At 42.1% G+C, this 27,638-nt stretch overlaps 1 protein-coding gene across 1 annotated transcript; it reads right to left on the reverse strand.

Moving 5' to 3' along the window:
- Positions 1–1,746: 1,746 nt before the first annotated feature.
- Positions 1,747–7,457, reverse strand: pgap3 (post-GPI attachment to proteins phospholipase 3). The gene is made up of 8 exons (XM_034214655.1): positions 7,046–7,457; positions 5,917–6,014; positions 5,640–5,792; positions 5,475–5,537; positions 5,119–5,180; positions 4,707–4,843; positions 4,337–4,541; positions 1,747–3,780 (listed from the first exon to the last, which is right to left on the reverse strand). Exons 1-8 carry the CDS (start codon positions 7,263–7,265, stop codon positions 3,717–3,719), a joined length of 1,002 nt encoding a protein of 333 aa, XP_034070546.1. The 5' UTR covers positions 7,266–7,457; the 3' UTR covers positions 1,747–3,716.
- Positions 7,458–27,638: the final 20,181 nt, after the last annotated feature.

Raw genomic sequence — 27,638 nt, forward strand, 5'->3', positions numbered from 1 at the left:
CAAAGCATCCATGGGCAAATAGGTTTTACAATAATCCATCAAAACTGTATTCAAACACATCCCTCAAACCCCCCCTCCCTCACATATGAGGCCCCCTAGCTGCATTGCAATGAAAGGTTGTGCTCTTTATACTTTTATATTGAATGTTCTTCCTCTATGTATGTGTGTGCACAGCTGACTTTTTAAAAACGGAGATGCATCATACTGACTTGGAGCATCTTCATAGTTCTCATGCCCTTCACTTCACGGTCACAAATCAGGAGTTGAGGGAGGAAGAATAAACTCTATTCATCCAAATCTATCCACTCTCTCCACCCACAGCAGCCAGGGTCAGAGTCCGACATATTGCACGGAGCTATCAGGAAACAAAACTAAAAGCTACTCTCTTAGGCATGCACAACACAAGTTTTCACAATAATTACTTATCCTGCGTAAATGTTTGACTTTTCCACAGAATAGCCTAAGTCACTGAGGCAGTTTCATGAGGAGTTTTCAAGTATTGGAAAAAGTTAGCAGGCTCTGTGGAAACATGTATAACCTCATCTACTGTATAGTAATAGATGAGGAAGTCAGCTGTGCAGATATAACTGTGGATCAATGTATTATTTATTTAAAAATAACAATAAACAACCTTGTAACATGACAAAACCTGTAGCTAAGAGATGCAAGAACTTGGTTGTAATTGTCTCTCGTAAAAACATGAATAATTGTTGGGGGTCAACAAGTAGGTGAGAGATACTGTGTGCAAGTGAGAGGACAACACAGACTGCAGATACTGTAGCTCCTTCAAGTGTCAGAACGCTTTGTTTTGGACAATGCATATCAACGAATATAACATTTTACTCAAATCAGCAGACGTAACATGCCTAGACAAATCTGTCTTGGTGCTTTTAGAGACAATATTAACCTCTACAAAGAATGTGTGCATATGATACTGGCACAAATGGTCCAAGGTCAGCAGCACCTTCAGACTGAAGAGGGGAGGGGGGAATCACAGACTACATGCCCCTTCATTTGCAGTCATGTTCGCGTCGTGAATAGGTTTTTATTCAACCAGACAAAAAAACGTTTTGGATACAAGTCAGGCGAACTTTGATTACTTTTTTAAATACAATCAAAACAAAACAATACATCAAAACTGGTCCAGAGTAAGCTGAATCAAGAAACAGCCTGTGAGCAGAGAAGTATGTATGTATTGAGAATACCATAACTTTAATCTGTATGAGAAGCTCAGTTTGAACTTCATTTCTTGTTTAGAAATATAATGTAATGCTTGAAATTTGGCTTTTTTGTCAAAGAAAAAAAGAAAACGTAGAAACTGGCTGCAAAAAGGATACCGGTCAATGAGTGCATGCTGCAATTTGTTGAAGTCTGCAAATTGGCAGATGCAGTCTCAAAAGACAAGTGGGTCACAGACAATTACATCACCAGGGCAGCTTAATATCAGGGTGCAAAAATGACACTGTTGAAGTGGTGGATTCCTAAAGTGCCCCTTTGTCTTGTGGCTCCTAACAAAAAACTGTTAAAGCCCCTTGCTATACTTCAGATGTCTTGAGTTGTATTCATTTTCTTTAAAAAGACACATGCCCTAAACCTCTAAAATCAGTCCATTGTGTTTTGAGACAGAAAGAGGTCTTTATAGTGTAATACCCCACTTGAATATACATTTGGAAATGTGTCAAACCACAAATCTTTTATTTGTGAAACAGATTCATTTTAACAGGTGAAAAAAGACACAACAAGCCCTAATGCTCATCAACAAAGAACACTTTTATTTGTTCCATTTTAGATTTTTTGGTCAAACATCAGATGTGAGGTGGAGGAAAGTGCACTCAGGAGGTGATGTGCGCAGGGCAGCAGGCAGAGGGCAGCAGATGAGTGAGGGAAGAAGAGGGCAGTGGTTATTGGTGAAGAAAAGAACAATTACATGATTCTCAGGAAATGTTCAACTTATTATAACAGATGTCAAACTAGTAATGTTTGTTATTATAGCTTTTTCAATGTACAGTATGTCATCATTTGGCCCCAATCATAATACTATGAATGTCAGTGGTTTATCATCAATAGTTTGGTCTGAAAAAATATATGTACCATATAATGCTTCTTATCTCATAAGGCCAGCATCTCTGCCATCATTTCAGGAATCTTTATGCCACCCAAACCTACGACAACCTCTCCCTGTCTTTCTTTCTTTCTCCCCCCCACCCCTATCACAGGCTGTCAGCAAAGCTACATTTACCCGTCGTCTCACACACATTCACACACACATGCTCCTACATCAGTAGTTTTACAAAAGGATCGAGCACAATCTAGCTCTCTCTCACACACACACAGTGATTCAGTTTACAATGGCAAAAACAACATGCTGTTGAGTCAAGGCAACGTGTACGCAGTCATTGTTCTCGCACAGAAATACAAAAGGCATGGGCAGAAATTCGGACAATAAAATGCACGTAAATGTTCACACACTCGTAAAGTGCCCATATGGAAGGGAGACTCTGAGGGGTGAAGACATACAGGGTATGAATTCAAGAGTTTTGGTGTGTAGTGGAAATGAAAGAGTTGATAAGAAAGAAGAAATGTTCTCATTGACAAATGTTATGAGGGAGTATTTCACATGCAGTTATCTGTACAGCAGCTGGCAGTGTGTGTGTGTGTGTGTGTCATTTTGGGGGATATTACAGCAAGAATTGCAAATCCAAATAATGGGCTACATCTAAACACTCACACACACACACACCACATAACCCCAGAATGTATTCAAACTCTTGATGGAAATAAAAAGGCCCCAGCTTCCTGTCGCAGATTATTTCCCCTACCTCTATCATTTTCTCCTTCTCCTCACACTAAAAGGCAATCCAGGTGAATTAAAATAATATTTCCATTTGATGTTCATCAGGCATATCCCAACCCAAAATTCAAAATCAAGTCATTAAACAGGGTAAAGCAAACAAATTGGTCGCAATATAGAATTAAAACGACTAAGGTGGCTGATAAAACTGGAAATATAAATGATAATGAAGAGTATGAGAAACAAAAGCAGCAGTGGAAACAATGCAGGCACAAAAATAAAAGGTGTGATGGTGATAAAAGAAGAAAAAAAACACAGTCAGCTCGAATGGCCTTCAAACCCCCCTCCTCTCTCTCTAGAACAATCCGCTGGCAGACCCCACCTGCCCACTTCACAAGGGGCTCGTCGTCTCTGTGTCAGCCAGTCCACTTTTGGCTCAGATGGACCCTGACACATGCTGAACCAAACACAGAGATGGCCTGGCAGGGGATCTGGTGCCATCTATTGTCAGCCACAGCAAACTGCCAACAGTGCAACGCTCAGCGAGAGGGACATTAAAGTCATGGGTTCAGGGGATCAATTTCAGAAACGCAGAGAGTCGGAAAAGCAGGATATGCATCAAAAATATTTCATTACGAAGTCAAAAACTGTGTCTGCTGTGGTGGGAGACTTTCTTTTGCTTATCCTGTTTTGCATTGATGTTAAAAAGGAAAAAAGTCGTGGAGCAATCGTCATATCAACAATAGAGAAAGTAAAGCCCAAATAAATTATTTAAAATAGAAATTAAAAACATGTAAACAGTCTACTCTGATGGATGTCATGCATGTCGTCCGTGGGGCAGAGCCACTTCCGTGTCCGAGTGTCCGGCTGCTCTGATTGGAGGGGTGCGAGGGTGTTCCCGGGGTGAAGAAGTGACGAGGTCCTCCTACTCCACTTTGACACCCATCTTCTCCGTGTTCAGTAGATAGAGGCTGTCGTCTATCAGGAAACTGGAGGGAGATAAAGTAAGGGTAATGTATCAGGTTATTATATTTAGGAGAAACAATTATAAGTGTAACCATTTTTCGAATGATTTTAAAGTTGCGATGGGATTCACGATATTAGAGGGAATTATCTTTTGTTTGAAATTGTTTACATAATCATTGGAAAATACATAAAAATGATAATGATGTTTGTTTTTTTAAGAGGATCTGTACCAAACAATGATTTTTATAAAAATCTGTGCAATCCTGTTTATTGGCTGGGACTTCTCTGGAGCTCCGAAATAATAAGCCTCAAATTATACTTTCACTTGTTTTGCCATTACCAAATATTTTACCTAATCCAAATGTGAATATTGCACTAGTTCATATTGTGTTTCCGATAAAATGTCTATTAATGTGCACAATTATTATCTTTTTGTATATGGTATTTAATCCTCTCTTTCCACACTCTAAGCTAAAAGCAGCAATATATTTGAATTTCAAAACTTCAATATAGTCTTTTTCTCTCTTCCGACAGTTCTTATTTTCTGTAAAGCTGTGACACAAAGGTGAGTGGACAAACCTGTAGAAGAGGAAGTGCACTGGTACGGTGCTGAGGTGCCACACAGCGTGAGCGTCCAGGATCCAGAACATCGGGGGGAAGTCGAGCAGCTCCAGCAGAGCCAGGCCGTGGAGCAGCACCACCACCAGGCCGCACTTCCACCAGTAGGGCAGCGTCCGCCGGTTCTGCCAGCACCAACACAGCCACCACAGCAGGTTCACCATGCCTTTAAGACCAAACAACAGTACACAAGCACGGAGAAAGATAAGAAAGACAAGGAGAAAAACGTCATGACCAAGGAATAATATTCTGCAAGTTGCTCAAACTTCAGACTGATTATGACCAAACCAAATACAAGCTTTAATATGATTTTTTTTTGCATTCACTGTACCGATGGATGTGTTAGCCGCCATGTTGTAGCCATAGTCGAAACTAACAAAGGTCAAGTAGGACACATGAGAGGTAAAGGCCAAGATGAGCAGGACCCCCACCATGCTGGAAACCCCCGGTCGCTTCAGACCCAACGTTCTGACAGAGAGTAAACAGAAATCATGTGTTATAGATACATTATACATTCACCAAAATATTTCCTTGTCTTGCAACTTATTGATATCATCAGTGACAAAATTGAGATTAGTATACTATTCACTCGTTATTACAAATATAAAAGCCTAAGACTAGTTTTCCTGCCACGATATTTCCATCTGCATTAGAGGACAAAAAAAGTGATTTATAATAATAATAATAATACATGTTATTTATATAGAGCTTTTCCTGGTGCTCAAAGCACTTTAAAAGCTTACCTGACACAGCATAGGTAGATTGAGTAAAGAATGACCGCTGTGGCACAGAAGTAGTCCATTTTCTGGAAGAGATCATCACATAGAGACAAAAAACATGTTTACTGACAACAAAAACCAACATCTTGACTTGTTTGTTACTGAAAATATGTGGCACGCATTGTGAGGGCTGTTTAGTAATGGCATTAAGATGTAACTGACTAGCTATGCTCATTAGCCAATAATACAGAACTAAATAAGGCTGGAATGGGAGACTCTTTATTCGACATCAGTCAGGTAGAGAACATCAAATCACATACTCTCTGCTAAGTGGTCGGTCATAAAAACCTGATGATCTAATTATTATTAATAATCATTACCTCAGTGAGATAGGTGTCCCGGGTGTGAAAAACTGTGGACCAGAACCAGGCATTAAGAGAAACCTAGAGAAACACACAGGCTCTTGTTAATATGCATATGAGTGTTAAAACATAGAGGTATCAGTGTATTTATTATGATAAATTCTTTCATGTTGTCCATCTCACCAGAGAGAAGGCGTTGATGGTGTGGTACATGGGGCTCTGGCGTGGCACCGTGCTCCGATAGCGCAGCAGCATGAGGAGGCAGGCTAGGCCGTTCAGCAGGGAGGCCAGAGCGGAGGCTGGGTCCTCAAAACACAGGAAGCGCACAAACGGCCACTATGAGGAACAAAATACAGCAGTTATATATCCACATATCAGTCAAATAGGTGAAACTAAACCAACACCGGAGCACTTTGAGTGTTTTTTAACTACAGATCAGTGTGATGCATTGAACACAAACCTTGCCATGGAATTGAGGGACACTGTACCCCTCGGCCTGGTAGAGACCCACCGTGGTCCACATGCACTGATAGCGACAGTCATCGCGACATGTCCAACCTGGAACAAAAAAAAGCCCAAACGGTCTGAACATGCTACAGTAAAATACATCTGGGAAATGTTTTTTACAATTGTTTGGGACCACTTTACAATAAACCTACCCTTATAAAGGGTTTATGAATAGTTTGTAATTCATTTATTAATTAGGTTGTGAACACTTTAGAAATCCTTAATAATCTTTTATAAGACATGAGATAAACAGGGCAACTGTGACCGGTTGCTTGCCAAATAGTGAGCCCACATTTATCTGTACTGCTAAGCCTTATATTGGCTACTTACTTGGTTCCAATTGTTCAAATAGAGAGCTAGAACCACACATTTAATTACGTTTTTTAAAGCTTAAATTGAAAACATTATCCAGTTGGCTTCTCCAATATCAGAATTGGTATTGTTTCTCTGTTTTATGTCATATATCATATATATTAAAAAAGTATACACATACAAGACTGTTTTTGGTCAAACAAAATAAGACATTTAAAGATGTCGTCCTTTGGGCCCTGGTAAATTATTAAATGTGCTTTTTAAAAACAATGTTCTTTATCTGACAGATCAAGTCAACTGGTTACTGGTAGATTACATAATTGGTCCCATTTATTTGGGAAATGGAGGCACTAATTCTCGGTTTCTCTTATCTGATTGTATTACTGTATCGATTGCTTATTTTCTTCAAAAATGTAATGTCTTGTTTACATTCTCACACAAACACACTATACAATTGTTAATGATGGGCCATGGGTGGAGTCACAATAGGCCTTTTGTGACTGACACCTTACTTTTCCAGAAAAACTGGCTTTCCACTTTCAAAGCTGTTTCGGTTAATGAACCAGTATCACATGTTCCATCAGAGGTGAGAAAGTCACGTTGCAGCCATGAGCCGTGACACAGAGTAGCTTAAGATACTAGGATGAGCAACACATACTGTTAAATAACATAAAGGATATATTTATATATTACCTCTAAGTGTGCACTTATAATTGTAGAGACTGCTAGCAAGTTAGCTAACCCACCTAACAACAATAACAACATCTCACCTGTCAGTGCCATGTACTGCGGCTGGCTGGACTGGAAGCTCCGCAGCCGAGCTCCGGTGCAGTTGCTCCCGACGCATTGCTTCACACAGTCCCGGTAAACTGGCTCCTTGTCGCCTTGGGATGCATGCACGGTGCTTATATACAGCAGCAACAGGACGGCGGTGGCCACAGCGGGGAACCGGACAGATGTGCAGCGGGCTAACATTACCGCTGAGGCCATGTTGGGGAGTCTGGGTCGGTCAGGACTCACAAAGGCACGGCGGGACGGGAGCTTCCACAGCCGACGTAGAGCATTACCAGAGTCATTCCTGGAGGGAGGTGACGCCGGGCCGTAAGTGTGTTACAGTGACAGTACAGTGTCTCCACTATTCGCATGGACTCTCATCAGGGGCCAGGGGGCAACAAGTTTCACACTCGCACACCATATCTGGTCAACGTTTTTCAAAATAAAACACTCGCTGATAAACGTTTGTCGAATCTTTTGTTACTTTTCAGTGATAAAATACAGATTTTTAGATACATTCACATCTACGTTATGTGAAAACCTGCCACTTGTCTAAGATTGAAATGAGAATTAACTGTTAGTCTTCTAGTTTGTTTAATTCAGACTAGAGCCGGTATTGTAAAGCGACATAATGGAAGCTTTTGTTCTGAAGGAAGAAAGTTTTGTTGCAGTCTTTTTACTTCCTGTTTTGAGAATGTCACGTGATTTCTTGATCCATTGATTTTTTTGTGCATGCTGTAAATATAGTTATATTATGACAGCTCGATATAATAAAATATAATATATTTTTTTGTTTATTAGACAATTGTTTTTGAATCTAGATAACAATAATAATAACAATAATTTAAAAAAAATAATAGTAATAATAATGTTTACAAATAAATCACTTAAACCCCACATTAGTTGAGTATCAAGTAATGAAACATGAAGTTTTCAATTCAGTGTTACATTAACAGGTTCCCTCCAACTGTGAACTGTGTTTTGAGTATGTTTTGAAGTATTCTCGTGTCTTACTCATACGAACAAAGTTACAATTAGCTAATTATTTATAGAAAAAGCACAACCCAAGCACCCTTGGTTGGAAAAAGTAGCACATTTATATTAATTAAGTCGTGCACTAAATTGCATACAGGTTATGATCCAGCAGTGTGTTCATCATAGTGGAAATAAGACCTGGTACTCTAAAGTTTTGAAATAGACATATTACATACACAGACATGTCACAATGATATACAAATATTGAAAACCAGAAATAAAACAATATGTCCATACAAATCATAAAATGCAGTTGCATTAAAAATACAACTAGTTTTAAAGGCCTTGTGATGTACTTCTTTATTAAGACCTGAATATATTACAGCATGACATCTAAAAGGATTACCACGGCAACAGTTTAAAAGAAAAACAGATATCATCTTGTCAAAATCTATGGCACTTCATTAATATCCTGCTGCCACAACAATTAACATGGACACAGTGATTTCACATAAAAACATGAACATTTGCATACAGAAAATGAAAAACCATCAACTAAACACACATTTTACAACTAAGAAAGTAAACCAAATAGAAAGTAATACAACACTAATATAATTACATAAGAGCCGTTCTAATCTGAGGATCTCAGCGGGCAGGAAGCGACAAAGGGCTGTAAGTCCAATAAACAGCTCGGAGCAATGCCAAGGGCTTTCTAAGTAATCAATTACATTTAAAAAATGGATGGTTATGATGAGTTTTGAAATGCTCCGAAGAGGATGGAAGCATGATTAAATCAACCCGGATTAAACCACTGATTTTAAATTAAGCTGACGTGTTGGTCAACTGAACGAACAAAAGGTTGAACGAGGTTCATTTATGCTGCCAACATTTTAGCCAATCCAGTTTTCCCAGATTGTTTAAATGCAAAATGAGGGACACTGAATTTCCTAAATTAGTGATGCCCATCATTGGAATCATCATAAGACATTGAATGGTTCGGTCATCAAAGTGCAGACACTTTGAGAAAAGACAAACAATTATTGGAGGAAAATAGGAAGTAAAGGTAACTACAAGGTTGTTGATGATGATCTGCAGAGCCTTCTTCTTCTGGGGGTGGACTTCTCCTCCTCCAGGGTTAGATCTCTTCAGGGTCCAGAGGATGGAGAAGTCACAAAATCCAATTACAGGCAGAGTCAGAGAAAAAAACAAGATCATGGTGGGGTCAGTCAAAATCGCACTCTCTATGGTAGTAACATAAAATCCATAAATTAGTGTCACAGCCCAAACACCAACAGCCATCGAGACCCTCGGAGTCAAACTCTTTCTCACTCTATACGTAACAGGATGAACTACCGCCATGTAGCAGTCCAGACAGATGCAGGTAATAAAGAGAGGCCTCCCACACAAGTTACATTACATTACATTACATTGCATTTAGCTGACGCTTTTATCCAAAGCGACTTACAATAAGTGCGTTCGTCCAACAAAATACAACTTGAAGAAAACAGAATCATATAAGTACATCAGGTTTCATAGAGCAAAAACATTTCAAGTGCTACTCAACTGGCTTTAGAAAAGCCAGTCCTTTATTAGTATAAAAGTGCTTCGTTAATAGTTCTATCGCTCGAAGTGGAGTCGAAAGAGATGAGTTTTCAGTTTGCACCGGAAGATGTGCAAGCTATCTGCCGTCCTGATGTCAATGGGGAGCTCATTCCACCATCCTGGAGCCAGGACAGCAAACCCACGTGTTTTCGCCGTTGGGAACTTGGGTCCCCCTCGCAGCGAGGGCGCAGCGAGTCGTTTAGCTGATGCAGAGCGTAGTGCACGCGCTGGGGTGTACGGTTTAACCATGTCCTGGATGTACGAAGGGCCAGATCCATTCGCAGCATGGTACGCAAGTACTAGTGTCTTGAAGTGGATTCTAGCAGTTACCGGAAGCCAGTGAAGCGAGCGGAGGAGCGGAGTGGTGTGGGAACATTTAGGAAGGTTGAAGACCAGACGAGCCGCTGCATTCTGGATGAGCTGCAGAGGTCGGATGGCACATGCAGGTAGACCAGCCAGGAGGGAGTTGCAGTAGTCTAGGCGTGAGATGACGAGAGCCCTTTCTGTGTCAGCTGGGGACGTATCTTCCTGATGTTGTAAAGCGTGTATCTGCAGCAACGGGTTGTAGCAGCGATGTTTGCAGTGAAGGACAGGTTGTTATCTAGGGTCACACCCAGATTCCTTGCAGTCTGAGTCGGGGAAACAACTGAGGTGCCGATGTTGATTGTTAGGTCAAGAGTGGGACAATCTTTTCCCGGAAGGAAGAGCAGCTCAGTCTTGTCAAGGTTGAGTTTGAGGTGATGAGCAGACATCCACTGAGAGATGTCAGCTAGACAAGCAGAGATGCGTGCGACGACCTGGGTCTCTGAGCGGGGAAAGGACAGAATTAATTGGGTGTCATCAGCGTAGCAGTGGTAAGAAAAACCATGCGGGCTAATGACTGATCCGAGCGAGTTTGTGTAAAGGGAGAAGAGGAGGGGACCAAGAACAGAGCCCTGAGGGACCCCCGTAGTTAATTGACAACGGTCAGACTCAGACCCTCTCCAAGTCACCCTGTAGGTACGGTCTTTCAGGTATGAGGTGAGGAGGGAAAGTGCAGAGCCTGAAACTCCAAGTTTTTGGAGAGTGCGAAGGAGGATCTGATGATTCACCGTGTCGAATGCAGCAGACAGGTCCAACAGGATGATGACAGAGGAGAGGGATGCAGTTTTGGCAGTGTGCAGTTCCTCCGTGACAGCAATGAGAGCAGTTTCTGTGGAGTGACCTGCCTTGAAACCAGACTGGTGCGGATCCAGAAGGTTGTTCTGATTGAGATAACAGGAGAGTTGTTTAAAGACAGCGCGTTCAAGTGATTTAGACAGGAACGGGAGGAGAGAGACAGGCCTGTAGTTTATAACATCAGACGGGTTGAGAGTGGGTTTCTTTAGGAGAGGGTTTACTCTTGCCTCCTTGAGACTGTTCGGAAAGTGACCAGAAGTTAGAGAAGTGTTGATGAAATGGGTGAGAAACGGTAGAATATCAGGAGCGATAGTCTGAAGGAGGTTTGAAGGGATAGGGTCCAGAGGACAGGTGGTAGGGCGGGCAGAGGTAATGAGGGTAAGAACCTCACTTGGAAAGAGAGGGGGAAAGGAGGTCAGTGTGTGGGTGAAAGGAGGGTCTGGTGACCCAGCGGTGAGTAAAGGTGAGTCAGAAAAAGAAGAGCGAATATCATCAACCTTTTTTTCAAAGTGGGTAACAAAGTCGCTTGACAGAAGTGAGGAGGGGGGAGGAGCTTTTGGAGGGTCCAAGAGGGTGGAGAAGATGGAAAATAGTTTTTTAGGATTGGAATAGGAAGATTGGATCTTATCTTGAAAGAAAGTGCTTTTTGCCTGAGAGATCGAAGCAGAGAAAGAGGAGAGGAGAGCTTGATAGGTTAGGAGGTCGTCACGGTGTTTGGATTTCCACCATTTCTGCTCTGCTGCCCTAAGGACGGTTCTATTAGCACGCAGTGCATCATTTAGCCAGGGAGCAGGAGGGGACTGACGAGCCTGCCGAGATGTGAGAGGACAGAGCGAGTCCAGAGTGGATGAGAGAGTAGAGAGGAGAGTTTCTGCAGCAGAGTTTGGAGGCAGGAGTTGGAACGAGTCAGAGGAAGGGAGGGCTGAGAGCACCGACGAGGCAAAGGTAGAGGGGGAGAGGGAGCGAAGGTTACGGCGGACAAGTGCAGGATGAGAAGAGATTAGTTTGTTATGTTTGGAAAGGGATAGAGAGAATGAAATGAAGAAGTGATCGGATGTGTGGAGCGGGAGAGGTTAGAAGTAGCGCAGTTCCTTGAGAATATGAGATCAAGGACATTGCCAGCTTGAAGTTGAATGAAAACGTGGTGTAAAACAATTTTGCATACACAGAGTTAATCTTGATTGATATGCCACCTATCTTTGGCAGTAGAACAGTCAAATAAAGCGCATCCATGATGGGGAGATTTGACATAAAGACATCATTGGAAGTGAACGGGGTTCCCTTTCTTCTTTTCTGAAAAAGGTCCAAAACGACGGCCACAGCTCCAGGAAATCCCAAAACAAAGGAAACTACAGTGGCAAAAGCCCAGAATATATGACCCTCCTGTTGGCTTTCACACGTGATATCCTCCGCTGTTGCATTAGTGTCGTTAATTAACCAAGACATTTAGATTGCTGCTAAGGAAAATAACCAATACGTTCTATCACTCTCCTGTTTATCAATTAAAAGCAGCAGCAACTGAACAATATAAACCGACCTCTCGCTATAAGTAAAAAGACAATATGACCAGCTGTGTTTCAGAGGGCATCCTTATTTGTATAATGTATGTGTGACAGTGGATGTTTTAGTTGAAAAGGCACACCATTATCATCCGTCACACCTGTCAATGGACCACAATTTTCCACAGAGATTTGAATGAGTTTTACTGTCAAATCAGGAAAGGGAAAACATTCATTTTACATAACATCTGTTCAAAAAGTGAACGAAGTAGAACCTGTGTCAGATGTGTCTTACATGTTTTTAGACACACTGGTGGACCAAAAGCCCACATGAAGAACTTTAAAAATAAATAAAGAACATTTAAGAGAAACTCAAATTCAGGACATATTGAACGATTTCGACTCATAGACTGAAGCCACGCTAGGTCTAAGTCAGGGGTCGGGAACGCGGCCCTTTAAAGAGCCTGTGACAGCATCCCAACAACTGTTGTGCAATGAAATATTGGGCTACTAGTAATCTCGAACCGTCAGTTTAAAAAAGAAAAAGCGATACCGTTCCGTTAAATATCAATAATTTCGAACATCGCGGGAAATTCCTTCGACTCATTTTGAAGTTTTGGGGGAAGCCGGAAGTGACGTCAATGCGGGAACGCTTCACTGTGCGGCGAGAGAGCCAAACACGGACAAAGTGTGTTGTCATGCGTAGAAATGGTGAATTACTGGGTTTAGGCACGTTAATAACGTTTTAATGAAGTTGACTACAGTATATTCATATTTGTCAGTGCTTTCATGTCAATTCGGCGAACATAAACATAAATGATCGTGGTGAAGATGATGATTACATTAGGATTAAAAATCGGTAGTGAGAGCTACTGAATTTCCTCCCGTAGGATGTGATATAAAAACAAATCGATTATTTTTGTAGTTGTAAACTCAAGTGGATGAAACTACATTTATTAGTGCTTTCATGTCAATTCGGCGAACATATGATAGATTAAATGATCGTGAGAATGATGATTAAAAATCGTTTGTTTGTGCCGGTCTGCATTTCCTGATGAGAAAACAAACCGATGCTTTTTGTAGTTGTAGTACACCAACATGGATTAAACGTGTGGTTTTTTCACCACAATGTTGGGGAAATTAATGGATAAAATGCACGGATTATTATTATTATTATTCCCACTCCGATCGGGACACTAGGGCTGCTTCTCAGGTCGACTATTTTCATTTCCTCGCTCCTCGGTCCTCGGTCTCACCGGAAGTTGATTTGCCTGCGCCATCTTGAGTACCGTCCCATGGCTCTTATTTCTGCCGGAGGACCGAGGATCGAGGAGCGAGGAGCGATCATGGAGGAGCGATAACCGAGGAACGACCAGACCATCCTCCGATGAAATCCTCAGATACTCACCCCGCCCCCTTACTGTGTATCGCTCACTGATTGGACGAGGCAGTGCATGCACTGATCTGATGCTTCTTGACATGAGAGCAATACCCCAGCGGAGTGAAGAAAATACATGAACCTCACGGGACTCACTCCTCAGTTTATACCGTGTTTTGTTTCAATTAATGTATCATTTAGTTACAAATATGAGATATATCTGAACAACAAAGTGGTCAAAAATCATTTTATTCATTTATTGGAAACATTTTCATGATCGCTTTTTTCGTTTTACATTTTCATTTATTGTCATTTCCATTCAGTCATTCATTAAGTACTATTTAAAATATTAATTTGCTCCACACAAACAAACAAAGTGTGCAGTCCAATGAATGTTAATCTAACTGGGTTTTGATAGATAACATATCTCTTTTTGTTCTCTGAATAATTGTATTCCTATTGTGCACTCTAATCAATATTAATCACGAATCTATTGTTCATTTAAATACATTTTAAGAATGGCGTTTATCTTTTTTGAGAATGACTTCTTATTTTATTTCATGTATTTGGATCTACAACAGATGATACTAATGTTTATGTCAGTAAATGTGCACTAACAGAGGCGGGGGTGTTTGTGGAAATAACGGGTACAGAGCTGGCTGCTGCCAGACGAACAGCTGTGCAGCGTCATCACAAACGGACGTCGCTTCACGTGACGCTCCGGAGGAAAGGACGTCCCATTGCTCTTAAAACTCATTTCCCTGCTTCTCGTGGTTTCCTTGCGTCCCTCCATGCTTCCCTGGTGGGAGGGACTAAACGCAGGGAAACGACGCAAGTGAGGGAAGCAAGGATTTCATTTAATCGACCTGAGAAGCAGCCTAGGTCCACCGTTTCCCCGCAGCGAGGCTCCCCCCGTTGACAGTTTACGTGGGCTGGGTGCAGTCGCGGACTGGCCATCGGGACGAATGGGCCGGTCGGATAAGTCACTAGCACATCCCCCATAGGCGGCGCGTGAGGCTCAGGTTTGGGAAGGCTAAATAACTTGTTTTACCTGACGCTGCCCGGCTCCGGCGTCTATAGAAAAGAGATCAACTCAGTGTGCGGAGTTTAAATCTCTCAAGTCATATTTCAGGATAAAGGAAATACAGTTTAAACTGCCGTAGGCCTATGCAGAGAAGACGCCGACGTGTCGCACTTATCATTCATATTACATCATCAATCAGATCATCGATCATATAATATCATAATATATCATATATTTCCTTATCTGCCGTGTCTGGCCGTGCAACACTTACAGTGTCACATACTGTATGCAGAAGTATTATTTTAAGCAACACATTATGTTGACGAAACACTCGAGTCAAATGTAATTAAAGTCAGATCCACTCGTGTCTTAGACGTGAACGCGCTCTCAGCTGGAGAGAGAAACCCTGGCTTGATTTACCGAGTTGATAACCAGCGTCGTAGGACCGCTTAGCGAGATCTCGTTTGTTAGTTTGTTGTTGTTAGTTTGTTTGTTACTCAAACATATCCAGGGTCTGTTGAACTGGCTTCGTAGTACAGGGCACAGGTGGCTAGCAGCGCTAATGTCAAAGACACAGACATTGCATTATATTTGTATTTTACCAGGATGCAGTGACACAAATATTTACATATTTACATTTACTATCTACAGCACCCGCCGCCCCTGACATCCCCCACTCCCCCCGTTGACAACTTACTAGCGGTACCGAAGTGGGACGGTCGAGAGTCCCGGGATGATTTTTAGTCCCATTGCTATGGAAGCAAACAAGAGACAGAAGTATTTAAATTGTATTAGACACCGAATTTATAGCATTGAAAATAATTACTTTGAAAATCATGTATCTGAATGTTTTTGCTCCGAATTTACCTATGTGAAATAAAAATGTAAAAATTCAAGTGAAAAAAATTCGAATGTTCAAATTCAGATCCCAAAAATTCGACGTCAAAAAATTCGATGTCAAAAAATTCGGTGTATAAAATTCGATGTCCAAAATTGCGATGCAGCATCATCCGGGCTACTCAGACAGGATAAGCAATCGAGCCCTAATGCAATCAAACTGACTTGGCCTATCAGAGCACGGCTTTGTCAGTCATGTGATCACAACAACCCGGGAGAAAAATGACGGAGAACAGCGGGGCTCGCCGCTCGGGTAAGTAGTCAGTTTGTGCTCTTTATCTTACAAGCAGTGAGGGCTCGACAGCATTTGTATCTTACATTAGCTAAATGAGTGAAGTAGCCTTGTGCCTTGCTGTTAGCAAGCTCCGTAGTTATCATTAATTCTATAACACATAGGTGTGAGCAGGGCCGTATCTAGGATTTCCTAAATACCGAGTTCCAAACCTTCTAGGGGGGTTCGGGGGTATACACCCCCGAGATTTTTGGGATTTTCATGATCTAGTGAGGTGCTTTTTAAGTCCTGTGGGGGGTCCGAAATTGGATAATATATTGATTTCAAACTAAGTCAGTGGGCTACAATATAAATTATTTTTGAAAGTGTAATGCATAAGAATCAGTTGATTGACAGTTGACAACATAAATAATGGAAAGTAGAGCTTTGCGATTGATCCCAACCTTCTCTGCATATGCATCACTCAGAACAGAATTAATGCTTTTCTGTTGCCCTTGGCTACTGACAGAAAATGTTCAGCCAGCTCCGAGGCATGTAGGTGTGCTGGACTACAACTGTGGTTAGAAATGATGCCCCGCTTCTCTCCAATGGCATTTTTCCAGTCTCGAAATCCGTCATTTATGAAGATTGTGTTCTTTTGTTTTTTACTAAATGACATACAAATGGAACAATAGGTGGAATCTTCTGAAACAGAATATCTTAGCCAAGGATATTTCTCCTCCCACTTCATGTTATAGCGTAATTGCTTTTCACCAAACTTTGTTTTGGGGTAATTATGTTCATGTTTGAACCACTTTTTTTTGAGAAGGCAGTACTTTTCTTCATCAGTTAGTGCTTTATTTTTATAATTGGCTCGATCAAATTCATGTAGAATTGTCTCTCTTTGACCGTTATCAGCTCTCTCACCCCTCATCTCTCTCTCATCTATTCCTGCTACCTCTCTTCCGGCCTGGTCTACTCTAGTATTGGTATTTGGTCTCTCTTGTGTCTCCTGTGCTATTTCCCTCAGTCTCCATTTCCATAACCCGCCTCCTCTCTTCTATCTCTTCCATTACTCTCTCTGTCCTCTACTCTTTCTCTTTGTTCAATCTCTCCCTCGTTGTTAAATGTTTGCTCCTCCTCACTTGTCGCTCCAGCCAGTGAATTAAAACCAATTCAGTTCATTTCACTTGTTTGTTTGCATTCTTTTTTTTACATTTAAATCTGTTTTGTTTGATTATCAAAAGAGAACAAAGATGTAAGCAAATTGTGTTTTATACAATTGTATGTTATTATGACATCATAACTGCAATAGATATATGTTGTTTTAAAATGCTGCCTATTGTCTATAAATGAAGACTATTGTTATAGATAGATAGATAGATAGATGGATGTTGTGTCCCGTCAATTATGTTAAGTTTTGTCATGTTAGTTTAGTTTATGTTCCATTTCCTGTTTTGTTTTGTACTCACCTTGTCTCATTCCAGGTCCCTTTACTTCCTGCTCTGGTTCCTTTTCCCGCCATCATCAGTGTCTGCCCCGCCCCTGATTGTTTCCACCTGTGCCCACTTACCTCATGTATATATTGTCCTGTCTCCCCTTGTTAGTTGTCGGTTCGTCTTGTTCATTGCTCCAAGAAGTAAGATCTAAGCCATTGTTTAATGAAAGTCAGTGTTTTGCCTTTACCCTCCACGAGAGCGCTTTACGTTTGTCAGTTTGTTCATTCCTCTAAAAGAGTGATTTTGTTTGTTGCAAGTAAAGACTATTTTTTCTTCAAAAACCTTTTTGTCTCTGGGTCGTGCATTTGAGTCCTCCAAGCTATTGAGTCAAGGTTCCTAACAATGGATGGATAGATAGATAGATGGATGGATAGATGGGGTTATTAACAGGGCTGCACATAACTGGTGCGCAGGTGCGCATGCGCACCTCCACCAAACAAAGAGCACCGGGTCATTTGAAACAAAGCGCATTTGCGTACCAACATTGAGAGGGAGAGAGAAAAGAGAAAATAGAGGAGAGAGGAGAGATGAGAGAGAGAGAAGAGAGAGAGAGAAAGATATTTGCGAGTTGCATATGAACCATGATATGAACTCAGGGCCGGCCCGTAGCGCTGGCTAGATGTTCGCCTAGGGCGCCAGATCTGGGGAGGTGCTGCGCTGGCAGTTCTGGGAGGGAAAAAAACATTTTGACCGTTGGGGCTCATCCTAATTTTCGGCCTTGATGTAACAATATTCACAATTAAGTAAATGTAACACCCTTTTCACCCCGGTTCCACCTTTCATTTGCCCTGTACGATGGGCGCTGTAAGTGATGAAAATGGGGGATGTTGGCTTATCTGGCGCCCGCAGCTCACAGACAAAATGCGAGTGAGCGAGGGAGGGTGGTACAAGCGCTGTTGTTATTATAATCTGGTGCCGTGCTAGCTGCTCTAACGGAGATAAGAATAATATGTTTCTACAATAATGTGGAGGGAGAGTCCTCTCCAGTCAGACTGAGAGGCTGATAAGTTAACTACAGCTCAGTGAGGTAAAGGACTCTTAGTCTAAGTTCAAACGGTTTGGTCACAATTTATGTAAACACATATTTCCAAGGCACTCCTTTATAATTATTGGGATAAACAGGTTTGAAATCATTCCAATGTATACTATAGGACAGTAACCAAAAATATCCTTTAAAACTGGAGAGATAAAAAAAATGCATAAATAAATAAATGTTAAGGTAAAATAAGATATGAATGAACAACACAAATAAAATAAGTTACATTAATTTGTTATTGGCTATGGTAGGCTATTGGTTATGTTCACATACTTATTTGATTACATCCACTTGTCTAAGATGACAACAGAGACTTTCGACCCAAAACTAGCTGTTGACTTGTGGATGCAAGCAGCTAATCGCAGACTCAACCAGAGAGAAAGTAGTAGACCTACCTACATCATCAGCTACCATGTCTGACAGCGAGGAGAACAGTCAGGAGGGTAGTGATAACAGCTTGTAGGATTACTGGTCGTGCTAATGTTGTCTTGTGTTCACCTCTGCATGTGTGTTCTGTGTTCACCTCTGCATGTGTGTTCTGTGTTCACCTCTGCATGTGTGTTCTGTGTTCACCTCTGCATGTGTGTTCTGTGTTCACCTCTGCATGTGTGTTCTGTGTTCACCTCTGCATGTGTGTTTAGTGCCGTGTGTCTGGCAAATAAAGTCAAGACCCCCTCAAAAGTTATGGTTTATTTCATTTTAAGGATGAGCACCAAGCAACATCTCCAGGTGCTCCTTTGAGAACCAGGGCAAAAAAGTTATGTGCACCCCTGGTTATTAAGCCTACATTATTTTTGTGTGACTGTACCTGCAGTTCCTCCCTGATCTCTCTCTCTCTCTCTCTCTCTCTCTCTCTCTCTCTCTCTCTCTCTCTCTCTCTCTCTCTCTCTCTCTCTCTCTCTCTCTCTCTCTCTCTCTCTCTCTCTCTCTCTCTCTCTCTCTCTCTCTCTCTCTCTCCTCTCTCTCTCTAGCTGAGCTTCGACTGACGTAGTCTTTTCATTATATCTGAGTCAGTGTAAAAAGAAAACAATATAATATTATATCTTCAATGTTTTTACTCAAATTGAAATGAAAGAAAAGCATTACAACGTTTGTTAAAAGGTAATCCTTCTGACATTGGATGAATGTAATTAACTGTAGCTCTCTAACTAGTTTATTCACGCAATGTAAACCAAGTATAGCCTATAGCTGCAATATCAGTTAGTGTGCATGTTGTCGGACGTCCACTGACTAACGTACAGCGTTCACACAGGATCTGCTGGTCCTATGATGTCCTGATGAACAGAAACACAAGCAGCCCGCTGGACTCAGATCTCTAGATACCTCCGCCTGTCCTCCGCTACAAGCCCGGGCTGCGGTGGTTTGTTGATACATGCAGTGGCGGCGGGTCATTAGGGGCAGGTGGGGCACAGCCCCACCTAGTGTCAGAAGAAAGTATTACAAATAATGATTACAAAAAAATACTAAAAAATAAATAAAAAAACATATAAAATATATTTTAAGGTCATGTTTAATAATCTGATTCGTCTGTACATTTCTGTTTTAGTCTGTGTTCTTCTAATTAGTGTCTAGAGTGCCGTTTTGAGCTGTTTAGAGCCATGTGGGACAAAACTCCCTCTCACAGTCTAAGTCAGGCATCCTCAAACTACGGACTCTGGTCCGGATCCGGACCGAACCACCACTGTCTCCGGACTCTGAGCAAATTATACTTTTCATATGTATTATCTCTCTGTATTATATGTGAGACATCGCCACAACGCATTCACAACGAGTCAAAATTCTCCGCTATGTCCACTGCAAACAGCGCTCTGCATGTCTGACTGTTCCACTGTGTTCCACCTGTGTGTGTCAACGCTTTGGTCCAATCACATTCAGCATCCAGTCAGCGTTTTTTCCCCCCAAACAATCTGCGAATCAGAGCCACAGTAGGGCGGGTCTTCGCGGAATGCGGGTGGGAACAATGGCTGCTTCTCAGGTCGATTAAATGAAATCCTTGCTTCCCTCACTTGCGTCGTTTCCCTGCGTTTAGTCCCTCCCACCAGGGAAGCATGGAGGGACGCAAGGAAACCACGAGAAGCAGGGAAATGAGTTTTAAGAGTAATGGGACGTCCTTTCCTCCGGAGCGTCACGTGAAGCGACGTCCGTTTGTGATGACGCTGCACAGCTGTTCGTCTGGCAGCAGCCAGCTCTGTACCCGTTATTTCCACAAACACCCCCGCCTCTTTTAGTGCACATTTACTGACATAAACATTAGTATCATCTGTTGTAGATCCAAATACATGAAATAAAATAAGAAGTCATTCTCAAAAAAGATAAACGCCATTCTTAAAATGTATAAACGAAAAAGCGATCATGAAAATGTTTCCAATAAATGAATAAAAAATGTTTGACCACTTTGTTGTTTAGATATATCACATATTTGTAACTAAATGATACATGAATTGAAACAAAACACAGTATAAACTGAGGAGTGAGTCCCGTGAGGTTCATGTATTTTCTTCACTCCGCTGGGGTATTGCTCTCATGTCAAGAAGCATCAGATCAGTGCATGCACTGCCTCGTCCAATCAGTGAGCGATACACAGTAAGGGGGCGGGGTGAGTATCTGAGGATTTCATCGGAGGATGATCTGGTGGTTCCTCGGTTATCGCTCCTCCATGATCGCTCCTCGCTCCTCGATCCTCGGTCCTCCGGCCGAAATAAGAGCCATGGGACGGTACTCAAGATGGCGCAGGCAAATCAACTTCCGGTGAGACCGAGGACCGAGGAGCGAGGAAATGAAAATAGTCGACCTGAGAAGCAGCCAATGTGTGTGTCTCTTTCAACCTGTCTAAGTCAGAGCGAGAATTAAAAAAAAAAAAGATTCAGAGCGAGAGTTAACAGCTCATCTAGTTCCATATGTACTGTAGCTAGTAGCCTAGTTTCACCTACCGGGGTGGCAACTGACACCCTAAAAATAGGCCTTGCCACCCCAGTTGGCAGCTTTGTTTTGAAAGAAAAGTTGTGGCTCATCGGACATTTATGAGAGAAAGTCTCTAATGTCCGAGTGCAAGTGAATGCAGCACAAGATGCACGTCATGTAACCCCGGTCCTGGCGCGAGCGTGGACATACGATTGGCGGCGATTTCATTTTGAACTGGACGGCGCAAAACGAGAAGCATTCGGACCCAAGCACTGAAGGAATGAGGTATTTGCGGTCTACACTGACAGAGAAGAGACTGTCAGTTTGGCTGTACTCAGCATTGAATCAAAACGCACTACAGCTGTTGATCTTAATACGTTTGTGAGGCGTTTTGCTGAACAAAATGGTAATCGCCGCATTCAGCTGTAATAGACATGTCAACTTGATGCTCTGCTCACGGATGAGCATACCAAACTATTAAGATGATGACCTTACGTGTGTAAATATATTTTTTTCTTTGAGGGGGTCTGCCCCCAAAAAACTGTTTTAAGTCCTGAGAAAGTCAAATAAGACGGTGTGTAAAACTACACTGCCCAGCCAAAAAAAAGTAACCACTTTGATTTAACTAGGCCAGTAGGTAAGGACTTTCCACTGGATAATAACTGAAGTATAAAAGAATGCATGACTGAAGTGATGGAGACCATGTTGAAGGCAAACAAAAAGAGGAAATAACAGGTCAAATCAAGCAAATCCCCCTCTCAGATTCCACAGCAACCAGAAGAACATAAATACTGGCTGGTGATTTGATTCATCAGCTTTGTGATGGAATAAAAAATGCACAGTGCATTTCCACTGACACCACTGACAATGCTCAGTTGCTGGTGTTTGTGAGTTTTTATGATGAGGCAAAGGGGGAGTTTGTTGAAGATGTGTTGGGCCTGACGAACCTCAGTGGACACACAAGGGGGAATACATTTATAAAGCAATAATGGGAATGCTGAATGAAAGAGGGTGCGGCTGCCTTTATTCATAACTGTGCAGCTCTTACACTGCAACTCTGAGGGGTCAAGCACAGACACAATAACAATGAAAACTGCTGCATACAGATTATTTTTGTTTTTGCAACCTCGTGTTAAGAATCTTGTTGCAATTGTTTAAAAGTTTGAATGACCGTAATAAACGGACCTTTGTCTAATTGAAACATTTATTTTGGACCTTTAAGATTTGTATTTGAGTACCCCTGGTCTAAGTGAACGGTGATTGTAAAAACTACACTGCGCATGCTCAGAGTATTTTTCTATTTAATGTGTGTGGCAAAAAAATAATGACCGTAGGGGCATAGTGCTCCCATCCCCACCATACGTCATCTCACATAATTCAGAATTGATTGGCTGTAAGTACTCACGTGTGCAGTGCTGCGAAACGTCACGTGTAGTTTGAAGAGGAGACGAGAGAGCAGCATATAGCTAACATCACCAGCGATTAAAAGAAGTAAAAAACTGAAAGAAAATGAATGAAGTTGACCATTTACTGGAGCACACATTTGAGACACTTAGTCTCGGAGAGAAACTGGAGGTAAAGCGCCTCGGTGCCCACCATCCACCGGATTTCCAAATGGTCCAGACTGCGGGCAAAGTTAAACGTGGGTTTAACGCTGAGTGGTTTGCTAAAAAGAAATGGCTAACGGCGAGCATCCAGAAGAATTCCCTCTTTTGCTTTCCTTGCCTGCTTTTTGGTGAAGATCAAGGTACTTGGTCGAGGACAGGTTACAAGGACTTAAAGCATCTTTCGGAGAGGACAATGAAGCATGAGAGCAGCAACAGTCATTTGGAAAATGCCGTAAAATTGGGATTACTTGGAAGGGTGAATGTTGCAGCTCAGATTGACAGCGCCTACAGACGCGGCATTGATTCTCATAATAGGAAGGTGGAAGAAAACAGGTACGTGCTTGGTCGGATCATCACCTGTATTAAACTGTGTGGGAAATGTGAGACAGCACTGCGGGGCCACAACGAGTCGGCGGACTCTCTGAATCCAGGGATATTCAGGTCAATTTTCGAGACAATGTGTGAGGGCGATTCCAGGCTTCAACGGCACTACGAAGCTCAGCTTGTTTTCAAAGGGACATCAAGCACCATACAGAATGAACTCTTGGACTGCATGTATGATGTGTACAGGGAGGAAATAGCCAAGCAAGTGGACAACACATCATTTGTTGCCGTTCAGGCCGACGAGACAACCGATGTCTCCTGTAAATCGCAAATGGTGATTGTGCTGCGATACATTATGCCTGACCTCACAGTTACAGAGCGTTTTTTTGGAGTTTGTGGAAGTAAAGGACAAAACTGGTGTAGGTCTCTCTAACAGCATCAAGGCTGTTCTGGAACCCCTGAAGCTGAAAGAAAAGCTAATCGCTCAGACCTATGACGGGGCGGCCGTCATGAGCGGTAACGTGCGCGGGGTACAGACGGTGATGAAGGAGACGTACCCAAACGCTCAGTTTGTTCACTGCTACGCCCACCAACTGAACCTGACCCTGCAGCAACTGTGTTCAGCAAGGATGAGCATCCTGAAGGTGTTTTTTGCAGATCTAACTGCTTTTTCCACTTTTTTCTCCGGTGCTCCAAAACGTGTTGCAGCTCTTGCAGAGGCAACACAGAGACGCATCCCACGGCCACCGGCTGTGAGATGGAACTTTAAAAGCAGAACTGTGAACGCGGTTTGGGAGACCCGAGATGCACTACTTCAGTGTATGAAGCATATACGCGCACAACCAGGATGGGATGCGGTCACCATAAGTGAGGCATACGGCCTGTCAAAGAAACTGCGGGACCGAGCATTTATGCAGCTCCTGGAGTTGTTTTCGTTGCTTATGCCAGAAGTGGATGTTCTATACAACACTCTGCAAAAACGAAGCATCGATGCACCTGGGATCAACAGCGCGCTCTGCCGTTTCAAGGAAAATGTTCAGAAAATGAGGCAGAAAACTGATGCATTGGCCGCCACTGCTCATGATGGAACAGACGAGCCAGGCCGACGAGTCAGCAGCACAGCGCCGGTGATGAAGGAGGCTTGTGACACAGTCATCTCACAGGTGGAACAGAGGTTCTCACAGAGTGACCATTTGATCGCTGCAAAGCTTGTTGACAGCTCATTCTTCCCACAGCATGTCCTGTCATTTCCTACACCTGAGCTTGACTGCGCCGTGAAACTGTGGCCTGCGTTGGGAAACAAGGAGAAGTTGAAGTCTGAGCTGACCACGCTCTACCGCCACAGTGAGCTTCACACTGGAAACACTGCCCTGTCTCTGTTGAAATCCATTCACGAGAACAACTTGGAGGAAACGTTTGCTGAGACTGTTATTTTGGTCAAAATAATAGTGACAACTCCGATGACGACATCCGAGTCAGAGAGGAACTTTTCCACCCTCAAAAGGATAAAGACTTTCACTCGCAACACCATGGGACAGCCGCGACTTAACGCATTGGCCATGCTTTCAATTGAAAGCCAGTTGATCCAGCAACTACAGGACTTCATCCCCAAAGTGATAGACACATTCTGTCAGAGGAAGGACCACCGTGCCGCTTTTCTTTTCAAGTGAGCCTTCAGCTTTGGTAAATTCATTTATGTCATATATTTTGTTGATCTTCTGTGTTTTGCCTCTGCTGGATCGATTGATATTGTGACCTCGATGATGAGTGTCTGTGTTTTCCTTATATTTACAGTCTGGTGTTTTAATGCTAAAGCATTACGGTTGTTGTTATTGTTAAGAATTACTTTGTGATGGTGACCTTTACTCCATGTATGAAGGTGCATTACTATGACATCCCCACGCTGTGTACGTAAATGTATGCGCTCACAGTGTTGCTCCTGTGGTCTTCAGTATGTAATTTGACACTCCCCCTCTCTCTCTCCTCCCCCCCTCTCTCTGTCCCCCCTCTCTCTCTCCTCCCTCTCTCTCTCTCTCCCGACCTCTTTCTGCCCCCCCAGTTTTGTACACCTAGAAACGCCACTGGATACATGTTGTCTTCTTCTGTTTGCTTTAATCGAGACTGCGTAGTTATGCAGCGCCCCCATGGTCAGTAAATGGAAGTACTACAAAGAACCCACAAGTTTTGTATACACAGCTCGAAAAATATTACCGAGGTCCGGACCTCGGTGACCTCAATGGTAGATACGGCCATGGGTGTGAGCAAGCTCTCTGATTGGTCAATAGGCGTGTTTGATTCCACGATCAAACAACGGTCAAATAGAACGTGCCTTTTCACAACAAGTCAGTATCCCTCCGCGTCTGAGAAAAACGGTATACCCTTGGCCTGAAAAGCAAGTCCAGTCCAGTCCAGTCCAGTCCAGTACAGGCGTACGGACCTCGGAGCAAGCGCCTCGGTCCTGCCGCAGTACTGTCGTACCAATAATGACGTTGTTATTACCGATGCACGAGTTGACTTAACTGTTGTAGTTGGAGCTCATTTGAACAATGAGCTAACTAATTATTACTTTCATAATGGTGTAATGTGCCGACTATTTTCTACATTAATAGATGAAGGTCTGGTTTGTTCAAACTCTCAAAATAGTAGGACCAGAGCCCGAGAGACTCTAGGGCTGAGTAGGACATGCTGTCATAATTACCCAGAGTCCGAAGTGACACCTTTACAATGTTAAAGCTGTTGGATAAATGTAGTGACGTAAAAACTAAAGTATTCAAGATAGTGTAGTGGAAAAGAGATAATGTTTGTTTTTTTAAATGTTACCAAAACAAAATCTCTTGTTTTGGACTGACAGTAATGATTCAAGAAATAGTAGATAAATAAATACACACACATCAATGTGTTGTGGATGGAACACAACACATGGTGCTCTTACCTGTGATGCCTCCTCCAAACATTATAACCAGACAGTATCATTCAAACTATAAGTAACAGTTCTAGCTACTTGACTTCAGACAAACAATTCAAAAGACAAAATCAACACAATTTATTGAAAGACCAATCTTTATTTCTCTCCTTTTGTTTGTATTATTAAACCCTGTCAATCTAAAAAACTGAGCAACTCAACAGTTAACTTTATATTTCTTATTGTCCAAAGCATCTATTACACTATTTGTTCCCCTCTCATATTCACAGGATGGATGATTAGAGACTTTGGGGGAGACCTCAGCTTTATGAACGTCCTGTCTGTTGCTTTGGCCGGAGAGGGCTGAGGGTCTTTCCCTGCGAGGAGTCCTCCTCGCAGGGAAAGACCCTGCAGACCTGATGGAGGAGGACTTACACCAGCTGCACCTACAGAACTTAGCCCATGCTGGGCATAGCTGTTACCACCTGCACAGGCCTAGCCTGTCAATTAACAGATTAACATTGAGTGTAACTTATGTATATTATTTCGTTTTTATTTAAAAAAAAATGGTGATGGTTCATGCTTGATAACTTTTAGTTCACATATCAATAAATTGTATTTGCACTCCTTTTGTCCGTTATTCTTACTGAAAATGTTAAATTACACATTCACATCTGACTGAAGATTGGCACCATTTATTTATGACGTTCCAAACTCGGCGGCACAAGTGATGTGAAGCTCATAAAGTGAGGCAAATGCATTTGATCAGCTGACTTTTTTTTTGCCAAACTTTATAGGCCTGACAATCACACTGTCTCTGAGGTGCAACGTAAAACACAAAACAACACAAATGAAGTTCCTGTTAGACTACAAAACTAGTCAGTGTGCAGGTCTTTGTGTTACAATATAAGTGTCTCTTAGTGAATGTCCTGTACTGCTCTTAAATCTCATCACATCAGCTTCTCCTTTCCCTCTTGGATGTTCTTCTGGACCCTCAGAGAAAGAGAACATGGTGAAGCAGTCCTGTCTCTCAGGCATGTCCTTTCCTAACAGAAATATCAAAAAACATATTATTGCTGAGCAAGTGTGTTATTTAAGAAAGAGGTGTGTTTGTTTGTTCATAAATATAATGATTTTTTTATTTGAATGTGTTTTTTAAATCCAACAGTGTACTACAAAGAGAATCAGTTTATGAATAAACCGTTCTAAATTCATCAACATTGAAATAAATGTATTATTAAAATAATATTTAACTGTTATCAAAACTTAGTGCAACTGTGGAAGCTTGCTCTGTCCGGTTGTCTCACTGAAAGACAAAGGGTCGCAGCTCTCACTATGTGATGTTGCTTGGTAAAATGTAACCTTTTGCTAAGAAAGTCCACTCAACATCACTGATGTGTAGGGGATCTAGTATTCAGCCATGTTTAATGGCATGTATATCAGTGTATTGGAGTCATTACTTTATGCATTCTTTGCAAAGTATGAAAAAGGTGTACCTTGGAATCCGTGCTGAAGTTCTCTGCTGTTAGGACTCCAGATATGTCTCTCCTCCTCTGGTCCAGCCTGTCTGGAT

The sequence above is a fragment of the Gymnodraco acuticeps genome, unplaced genomic scaffold, assembly GCF_902827175.1.
Source record: "Gymnodraco acuticeps unplaced genomic scaffold, fGymAcu1.1, whole genome shotgun sequence".
Lineage (NCBI taxonomy): Eukaryota > Metazoa > Chordata > Actinopteri > Perciformes > Bathydraconidae > Gymnodraco > Gymnodraco acuticeps.

Bases quoted from the DNA above. Each gene is read 5' to 3' on its own strand.
- pgap3 (XM_034214655.1), bottom strand. From the start codon at position 7,265: ATGGCCTCAGCGGTAATGTTAGCCCGCTGCACATCTGTCCGGTTCCCC. The intron at 5,181-5,474 runs GTAATGATTATT...GATCTCTTCCAG, and splicing joins GGGACACCTATCTCACTGAG to AAAATGGACTACTTCTGTGC. The intron at 4,844-5,118 runs GTAAGCTTTTAA...ACTCTCTGTCAG, and splicing joins ATCTACCTATGCTGTGTCAG to AACGTTGGGTCTGAAGCGAC.